Source organism: Halyomorpha halys, unplaced genomic scaffold (assembly GCF_000696795.3).
Source record: "Halyomorpha halys isolate HHAL.00 unplaced genomic scaffold, Hhal_1.1 Scaffold64.1, whole genome shotgun sequence".
Lineage (NCBI taxonomy): Eukaryota > Metazoa > Arthropoda > Insecta > Hemiptera > Pentatomidae > Halyomorpha > Halyomorpha halys.
The window spans coordinates 2,205,916-2,216,348 of record NW_027116348.1 but is presented as its reverse complement, the minus strand read 5'-3'; the positions used below and the strand labels follow the sequence as shown (position 1 = coordinate 2,216,348).

At 31.4% G+C, this 10,433-nt stretch overlaps 1 protein-coding gene across 1 annotated transcript in view; it reads right to left on the bottom strand.

The window, feature by feature from the left end:
* The window catches only part of LOC106692607 (carboxylic ester hydrolase), a 96,962-nt gene extending 88,680 nt beyond the window's left edge, over positions 1-8,282 (bottom strand). Inside the window, exon 1 of the mRNA XM_014438652.2 lies at positions 8,112-8,282. Within this exon, the coding sequence (XP_014294138.1) occupies positions 8,112-8,282 (171 nt within the window). The remainder of the gene's footprint in view (positions 1-8,111) is intronic.
* Positions 8,283-10,433: the final 2,151 nt, after the last annotated feature.

Here is a 10,433-nt window from a genome sequence, read left to right as displayed (position 1 = left end):
GTGTTACTTCAAAGTATTTTATTGTGCGGATCAACACACCATCCGGCCCCGGCGATGAGTCCAATGATGTCGACTTGATAGCCCTCTTCACGATCCGACTATCTATGGACACCAAATTTGGGATCGGGGCGCCTTTCTCGTAATCCGCACGTTTGCGTGCGAACCGAGAGGTTCTTTTTAAAACAAAACACTTAAATCGGATAGATCAGAAAAATCCAATTTGGTATTTGTTTATAAATCTCTTTGATGCTGTTACTAATTAGTCATTTGTTCAAATCTCAAATTTTTAACTGTTTTTAGTCGGCTTAATTGAACAGAGGCGGTTTCTATTTCTTAAAAATAAATCTTCTGTTTCTTCCATAAATAAACAATTTTATTCAATTGCATTTAGAGTTTATTAGTACATCAAAGCCTAAGATCTAAGGGGGGGGGGGAGAGCGTTATTTCATAAAATGTGTGTGTGTGTGTAAAGAAGGTTACCTTCAGGCTCTAACCCATCCTCACCACAATTAAGGAAATTTAACAAAAGGGTTTTATAAAGAAATAACCTCTGATACTGTTTTTAAATGATTTATAATTGTACGAGTGTTTCAGTGAACTAAAGACTATAATAACTTATTTTGATTTATAATAGAAGTTTATAGTCTTGAAGTGTATCTCTATCACAAAATTATAAATCAGTTGTTTCTAAAGATGAAACACGAAGTAAAATTCCACATAACAAAGGAAGATGAAGGGGGAAATTTGGTAAACAAAGTTAAAAGCATCAACAAATGAAACTTCATACGTATTCCCGATTGAAGTACAAAATGAAAAACACCATCAACAATTATTTCAAGTACTATTAAAAATGCTTGCGAGAACTTAACACGAAGTGGCCAATATAGACATGTAATAGTTACTCTAACTCCTGAATTTTTTGAAATGTATTTTGATTCGGATAACAACGCTGTATTGGTGGCTTTCCCGAAACGATATTTACATTTATTGGTAGATCATTTCACCAGATACCCTTTTGCTTCTCCATCTTCAAATCAAAAAGCTACAGATCTTATTAAAATATTAGGACCGATTGTAAAAGAACATAGAATTAAAATTCTTCTGTCTGACCAGTATGCCGGCATTAATTCATATGAGTATCAAATTTTTTTAGAAGTTCATAAGATTAAATTGATCTTTACGGCTGTAAAGAGTCCACTCTCTAACGGATTAAACAAACGTCTAAATCAGACATAAATCAGTTGTTCTAAAGATGAACACGAAGTAAAATTCCACATAACAAAGGAAGATGATAGGAGAAATTGGGTAAACAAAGTTAAAAGCATCAGGCCATTAACGAATGAAACTTCACAAGTATTCCCGATTGAAGTACAAAATGATAAACACCATCAACAACTATTAATCAATCAAGTAAGTAATTAAAAATGCTTGCAAGAACTTAACACGAAGTGGCCAATATAGACATGTAATAGTTACTCTAACTCCTGAATTTTTTGAAATGTATTTTGATTCGGATAACAACGCTGTATTGGTGGCTTTCCCGAAACGATATTTACATTTATTGGTAGATCATTTCACCAGATACCCTTTTGCTTCTCCATCTTCAAATCAAAAAGCTACAGATCTTATTAAAATATTAGGACCGATTGTAAAAGAACATAGAATTAAAATTCTTCTGTCTGACCAGTATGGCGGCATTAATTCATATGAGTATCAAATTTTTTTAGAAGTTCATAAGATTAAATTGATCTTTACGGCTGTAAAGAGTCCACTCTCTAACGGATTAAACAAACGTCTAAATCGGACATAAGTCAATAGAAATCGTTGCAAGATAAATGAACAACAGAACCGAAGGGCAACAGAATGTAGAACAACATAACAGCACTACTCACAGCATAACTAAATTTTCACCTCTATACCTCTACTATATGCTATTGCATCATCCATTTCACCAAACGAGTTACGATCCAACAGAAACTTAAATGAGGATCGAAAAGAAGCATTCACGAATTCTCAAAAATTATTTATTCGCTTACAATGATCTAGTGTACATAGAAACAAGTAATAAATTAAACCGAAATAAGCTCGAAGAAATACGTTAAGGACCTTCTAGAATAATCAAGCAAATTTCTAAACAATCTACGAAGTCAACTCAGGAAAAAAAGGTTCTGCCACAAATTTTCACCATAGCAACAAACTGCTACCTTATGCAGGAGAGCTTCGAGTAAGGATTGATGAGTCTACCAACCAAATTAGGAAAAATGAAAAATGCAGGCTATTGCAGAACGTTAAAAAAAATACTTTTTCATTCAGAGCTCCATATCTTTAAAACTAAACACTAAACACTAAAAAACCGAATAAAATATAATTTAAGGTACATTATATTTTCTAAATATGGGCCCTAATAGAGTTGTTTACGGTCAGTAGTTCCCGCAATAAATTTTTTTAAAAAAAATTTCATAAGAAATTAACGAAAAATCATTTGCTTGTGAATTTATTTGGGAAACCTATATCTCAGGAATCACTAGACTTACAGATGCCTATTAGCGCTCGAATCAAATACAATTGAATGCACTATAAAACAGTTTATGACAAATGTCATAGGAATAATAGTTGTATAGTATTTATAAATAAGATTTCTAGTAATTTAGAGAAAATTTATAATTTACAGATGTCTGCTAGCACTCAAATTAAAGATAGTTTAGGAGTAGTAGCAGTTTACATGAAAGAAAAAAGGCAAAATAAATTCATAAAATTATCATTTCTTAGTATTTGAAAAAACGTTTGGTTTATGATATACTATGTATCTAACTATTAGACTACATATGTCTATTGAGGTTCATACTTTATAGAACTTACTCCAAGTTAAATATTTTTCTACGTCTAAGTTTTTTAAATGTTACGGGTAATTTTAAGGGTATGGAGCTCCAAATGAAAAATTAGTGAAAAATTCAGGTTTTTCTTGATTATAATTAAGTAAATTAAATTAATAATAAGCTAAATAAACAGGGGCTTTGATGTTAAATAGTTAAATGTTTACTTTTTATGACATTTATTGTATCTTTTGTAAAGCCTACGTAAAAACTGAACCGTTTTCTAAAAATAAAATAAAAGACATTCTTTTTTTTACTTAAAAGAACAAAAAAATGAATTTTTGTATCTTCAAAAAGGACGTTATTTTTTATGAACCTAACTGTGTTTGGAGGAGTCATCAATTTTGACTCTTAACGACACATAATTTTCATTAAAGTAACAAAAAATTGGGATGAAATAACTGGGTTTTTTCTCCTCTTTGTTAGGCCCAAGCATTATTTTGAAAAATTAATTTGACCAAATTTAGAAAAACAAAGAAGTTTAAAAGAACCATTCAGAAAATACCAACACTCATTTTTATGAACTATTAACTAATTGGATAGATGGAAACTGACATCATTTCTACTATGTGTATTTCTTAATTAGGTTGATTTCTAAATCTAAATACTTCTCATTCTTTGTACAAGGAATCATAACCGACAACAATATCCTCAGATGTAGTATAAAAAAAAGGCTAATATTCAATAATTAAAGTAAAGTGTTTATACTCTATGTTTATAATATATGATATTTTACGGATAAACATATATCTAATATAATATAATATACCAGGTCATTCAAAAAGTCCTGTCGTTTTTTTGGGGGAAATTATAAATAAATAAATATTTTCAAATAATCACCTTTATTCATCAAAATATCCACCGTTACAGTCGGTAACCTTCTCCCAACGAGATGGTAAAGCCCAAATTCCTTCCTTAAAAAACTGTTGATTTTTACTGCAAAAATAAGTGGTCAGTTCGTGAATTAGGTTGTCACGGTCTTGAAAACATTTTTGTCTCAGATTGTTGTCGAGATCTCTGAATAGGTGATAATCAGTGGGTGACAGGTCAGGGGAATATGGTGGGTGAGGCAAAACTTCCCAGCCTATTTCTGTCAATTTTTCCCTGGTCAATTTGGCGGTGTGTGGTCGAGCGTTGTCTTGAAGAAGCAAAGGTCTTCTTCTGTTGACTAAGCAGGGATCAAAAGTCTTAAGCTTGGATTGGCAATGGTCCAGTATATTGCAGTATACTTCTGCAGTGATGGTTTGCCCTTGATTCAGAATCTCAAAATGCACTATACCTTTGGCTGTCCAGAAAACAATGAGCAAAACTTTCTTTGGATGGAGATCTGGTTTTGGAAATTGTTTAGGTTTCTCATCTGCCGACAACCACTGATATGATCGTCTGAAGTTGTTGTACAACACCCATTTCTCATCACAGGTGATGATTCGATTCAAAAAGGGTTCGACTTTCAAGCGGGAAGTTAACGAAGATGCAGTTGTCAAGCGAACAAGCATATTGGCATCTGAAAGCTTATGAGGAATCCATTTATCCAGTTTTTTCACTTTTCCCAGTTCTTTAAGGTAATTCCAGGCAGTGGTGGCTGAGATATTAAGTTGAGAGGCTATCTCTGAACAACTTTGACGCGGATCCAACTCTACTACTCTTCGAACGTCCTCCTTATCAACTACAGTTGGTCGACCTGAGCGTGCCTCGTCTTCTAGTGTCTCGTCGCCTCCACGAAATTTTGAAAACCAAAATTGTGCCTTCCGCTCAGACAGCACATCTTCCCCAAACACGGAGCATATTTTTCTAGCAGTTTCGGCAGCTTTTGAGCCAAGTTTAAACTCATAGAGCAAAATCGACCGAATTTGAGTTTCAACTGGAATCATTTTAACTAGACAGTTGGATGGTGACTGCATTAAATTAATCCTCCTTAGCCTCCTATTCATAAAGTATAAACATTTGTGTTTACATGGATAAAAGTTGTATTGAACGGAATTAATTAGCAAACACTCTAGAATCAAAATAAACAACGAACAAACGAAAAACGACAGGACTTTTTGAATGCCCTGGTATTTTTGTTGTTTTTTTTTCCTTTTTATTAGTTATTACTGCCTCGATTTTTCTAATATATTAATAGAGATATTTTATTATTTCATTACTTTTACGTTTCATTAAATTTCTGTATTTTACTGTAAGCCATTGGAAGCCATTTTTCAAAAATTGAAAAAAAAACGAGCTTGTACCAGGATAAATAAGGAGTATAAAATATTTGTCCCCACAATAGCATTGCTTCATCAACTATTAACTCTAATTATTATCGTCTCAGCAGAAATGATTTTAACGGATCTAATTAGATGCAAAATTAACTTCAAGCTCTTATAGTAGTTGATTCCGTTTATCCAAATAAAGCTTGTTGTTATTTAGTTAATAAAACAACAGGTCGAAATGTTACCCCTCATTATTTTTTTTTTATTAGTTAAATTTAATTTTTTAAAAAGAGTTATTAAAACCTGCTGAGCAATTAGTATTAGTGATCAAATACTCATTCATACAATATATGCATAATTATAAAAAAAAAAGACAGAAAAAAAATGTTAATAAAAATGAATTAAAAGAAAAATATAATTTATAATAATAAAGAAATATATAAATAAAAGATAATACTATCTTGATTCGTAACCAAACATTAATAGATGTATTAACTCCCCAATGTTAAATTTATAATCAATTATTTTAAAATAATAATAAATTATTGAAAATATTGATGATTGGTTATTGCAATGTTTCTATTTTACAGCATTGAATGCAAATGCCTTAGGTTTAGATTTGGGCTAGGTGTTATTTCTAACTAAATATTTGCAAATAAATTTTCTTATTTATAGGTTAGAATTATTTTTAATAATTAATTAGTTATTGCGAAATTTTAATTTCATAGCATGAATGCAAATTCCTAGAGATTACAGGTCTAAATGTATGCTGATTATTAGCCATTAATGTGTTGATAAATATTTTCAATAAAATTTCCTAAGCAGTTGCATGAATTAATAGATTACTTTTAGTGCTATACTTTTATTTAAGAAATTGCTTAATATCTCACGCACAATTATCTAACCTAGACTGAAAATTCATTAATAATAATAATAATAATTACAATAATGGCCTAACAAACCGAAGGTTCGATGCCGATACTACCAATCGCTCTCTACATACATCCTTCCAGTGATGCCCCTCCAAACTCAATTCTACTAAATCAGTTTTAAAGCAATCCTCCCATCTACGTTTCGGCCTACCCCTCGGCCGTTTACCCGTCGATTCAGTGTTTATTAACATTTAAGGGCTACAACATTATACGCCCATCATACATGCTGCTATGCTATAACTTGAATTATTTTCAAAATATTCAAGTGAATATTTGAATTATATTCAGTTAATTAGGTCCCTTAATTCAGTGTTGTGTAGTCTTGTAAATTCTCCCGTTAATTCATCCTTTTTCGGTTCGAATATTTTACATAACACTTCAGTTTCAATTCATTAATACATAAATTAAAATTGAAGAGTGATTGACAGTTCTTTTTTAAACTATACCGTGATACCGCCACTAAATTGATAAGACTTTGAAAAATCTTGGCCATAGATTCTATAAACACTAGAAAATAAGCTGAATTTAAATTTTCCTTTAGATTCCCCATCCTGTGTTACGGGATTCCCAGTAAGTGATGAAGGTTCCACATTAGATATATAAGATCATAAATGTCTTGCAGCCATTATCACTATTTTATTCCTCTACGAAAACCACTGTGTTCAGAATATAAAATATTTTTAGGCTATTATAATAAAGAGAGGATTCCAAATCGTAATTAGTTAACACTACAAGTAAAGTAAATCCCATTCTGTAATTTAATCATCATTCAAATGTTCTCGAGGGGAACAAATATCGGAAAAGTGGTCCATAATTCGTTGTCACAAATGTCAGTAGATGAAGTAACGAGTAAGAAATTTTCATTCGAATAGGTCTTTCTCTCGATTTCTTTCGAGTCTTAAACGGTGGATCCTTGTGAAGAAGTAATAATAAAACAATGACAATAATAAAGAACATGAAATTAAGCTTGGAATGAGTCCACTAATGTAGTAATTTGAGTAATCGATATTGTCGTAAATCACCTCCTGCTCTAATTGTTCATTGGAGTCCAATGAATTGGATATGCTTAACTACATATATAACCAGAACATGTGGCTTGTAACCATTTTTTATGACCTATTTTCAGGTAATTTCAGTTAAAGGACAAAAGCCGAAAGGTTCTATTAGAACGAAAATGTACTCTTTGTTATGTGATCTGTGAGAAAAAGGAAACCATCAAACTAAATACAACTGCGTTAATAAACTCAAGTAAGAAACAAGGTTTCGAAATAAATTCGGATAAACCAAGGCATGGTTAGCAGTAGAAGAGGGAGAAATTTCGGTGATAAAGATAAAGAAGGAAATATATTTAAACAGGTTGATAGGTTTAAGTATTTAGGTTCTACGGTAATTTAAAAAATAATTATAAGGAAATAAAAGCGATGTTTAAGGACGAAAATGTTTGTAATTTTTCAATTTTTAATATAATCAAAAATTGGTACAACGTGAATTACAACTGCAAATGTATATGGGAACTGTAGTTGAAGTGATGGTAAAATAATAATTAAAATAGTTACTAGGTTAAGGAATTAATAATAATAAAACGTAGAGGAAATAGTCAGTATTTAGGATGTTGTTATTAAATTTTTTCAACATCATAATCTAACATTAACAGTTGTTAATTATTTATATTTTAAACCCAGATTAAAGATTTAAATTCAAGTTTGTTTATATAAAACTATTACTTCTTTATTAACTCTATATATCTACAGGAAAAAAATTAACAGGAGGTAGTGCAATATTTCAATTTTTTTCTTATCTAATATCAGAATATTTTAGGAGTTGCTAAACCGCCTGAGCATTATGGATCTTCCTTACATAATTTGCATATCAAATACCAATAGATAATTTCAAAGCATTCTGACTACGCCTATCAATAAGACGTTACGAAGTATGATCTTGCCAAGGCAAATCTCTTTATTCACGAATTAGAATAAACGCATTTATATAAGTTGGGGTTGAATTGACTGCACACAGAAAGGCGGAACCAAACGGATGATGAAAGATAACAAAAACAAACAAAAGAAACAAAACAAGGAAATTAAAATAAAACGACTCTGTAATGAGATAATTACCTGAAACCTGAAGTGGCCTACTGGAGGGAGAGCGTATCTGATGCCGGAGAAGGCCTGAAAGGGACGTCCGCTATTGGAAGTGAGTTCGTAGCCCCGGTAGTGGCCCGATGGGGCACTCACGATGAGGGGCGAAGCCCCAGCGGCCTGCAGCGCTACGAACAGCAACAACATGACTGGCTGCCGGCCCACCCCGCTAACCTTATATACCCGTCTCCCCACCGCAAGGTATCGTAGTCAACAGGAGGGTGTCTTCTTAATTTTGGGAGTACGATCTACAGTCCAAAAACATGCAATATTAATAAATATTTTATACATCCCGAATAAATTGGGTAACTCTATAACATAACATTCAGAATCATGCTCGTAAAAACAGTATAATTAATCGTCAGCAACTGTGTGAAACCACCTAAGATCAAGGCGGTTTGATTCAGAATTATTAGATTAAATTTATGTGTATTTTATGTACAACAACTAAATGTACAATTTTCCATCATCTCAGGCCCACATTAATTTCCTCATAGCAGTCTCCAAATAACCAAAATTTTACTCCGAAATACTTCTTTAGTATCTTACTGCACAAAAATCAAAAGCTATCATGAATTATATGTACATTTTTATAAGAGAATCACTTGCTTTATAAGCTAAAGCCCTTTAAAGTTAATGATTACATGGTCGTACAAGCTTATTAAATTTTTTTTACCAATTATTTCTTCTGGATCAAATTTGTTAGTTTACTTATACTCATTACTTAAATTATTCAGTAATTTATATAAAATAAATTATTTGTCATTAATTTTCATTGGAAATTACAAAGCTCGCACAGGTCAAAGCTTAGCACCAGATTTAAAAAAAAATTTAAATCTATATTTTCACCCACTAAAAGGAGGTGACAGTATAAATGAAAAAAAAATCACAGTAAGTTAATATCAATCTATTAATTTTTTTTGTTCAAAAAGTTAATGGGTATGTAGGACTTTGCACCACTTTCTAATATCCATTATAATATAATGAGAATTAATTGCATATGCTGTTTAGGACTCTCATCATCGAAGAAAATTAAAAAAACAAGTTCTCTCAATTCAGTGCGGTTTAGTCTTCTAAAAATTTTCCGGTTAACTCATCCTCCTTTTTCAGTCTGAATATTTTTCGTAATACTGTATTTTCAAAAGCTTTAAGGCATTGTTCTTCTCTTAGATTAAAAACATATAGCAATAAAATAGAATATTTATATAAAATCTGTACCGCTACAACAAATGAAGGGTGCAGTACTTTGAAAGGAAGTACTGTTACTAGACCACGGTTGTGCAAGGAGGTGATTTGGTCAGAATCACGCTCGACCACCAGATTTTTACTCGATTAAGGGTACCAATTCATGAGGTTGGGTAGACCCTAAGAGGGCTCCAAAACCTGGGTTGACACGGCTTAGGTATAACAGATAACAATTTTCTACTCAGCCGGATTCAAACCCAGGTCCTTGAAGATAGTAGCATCGTGCCTTACCACAGTGCCATCGCGCTCTCAATCAAAATATTATTGTTAAAGAATGTTTTTAAAAATATTGCTGTACAATTTAACAAAATTATAAATAAATGAAAATTTCTTAAAAAATTATAAAAAAATGAAAAGTCTGTCACATTTTCAATTTTTTAGACTAAGAAAAAGGTTAATAACTAAAATTGATACTTACTATTTAATCAAAGATTGCATTTTAACAACTTTACGATTGTTTTCCTTTAATCTTCGAAAAGTCGCAATCTAGAAATAAAAGATTAAGATATGTTGTATAACAGATAAAACAAATAAACAAAGAGAGAAAACAAATTTTTAAAAACCAAGGATAATTTTCCAACTGAAATTTTCAATGAAGAATCGGAAGGTGAACTTCCCTTCTTTCACTCCCAGCACTTTCATGCCTTTCACTACCACTGGTGTGCCTCATTCAGTAACGCGAAACTTATAACTTCAGTCAATGTCATTACTTAAACTTTATAATGTCATATCATCAACTTGTACTGTAAGAAATAAAATTAATATTATAAAAAAAAAATGTTTTATGAAAATTAATATGATAATATAAACATATTTCTATTGTAATTATTCTATAACAATTCTATTCCATTGTATCTATGAAATGCGATTTAAAGCTTTATTCTTATATTTTCTAAAAGAGACTACATCTTTTAAAAATAGATTCTTCGTTGAGATCCCTTTAAAAGAACCAGAACACTCTAGAAAACATTATGCAAGGATTAGAACATCTAATCAAGGTTAGAAACACGACCACAACATGAAGAGAGGAATTGTGAATCTTTAAACTCTCGC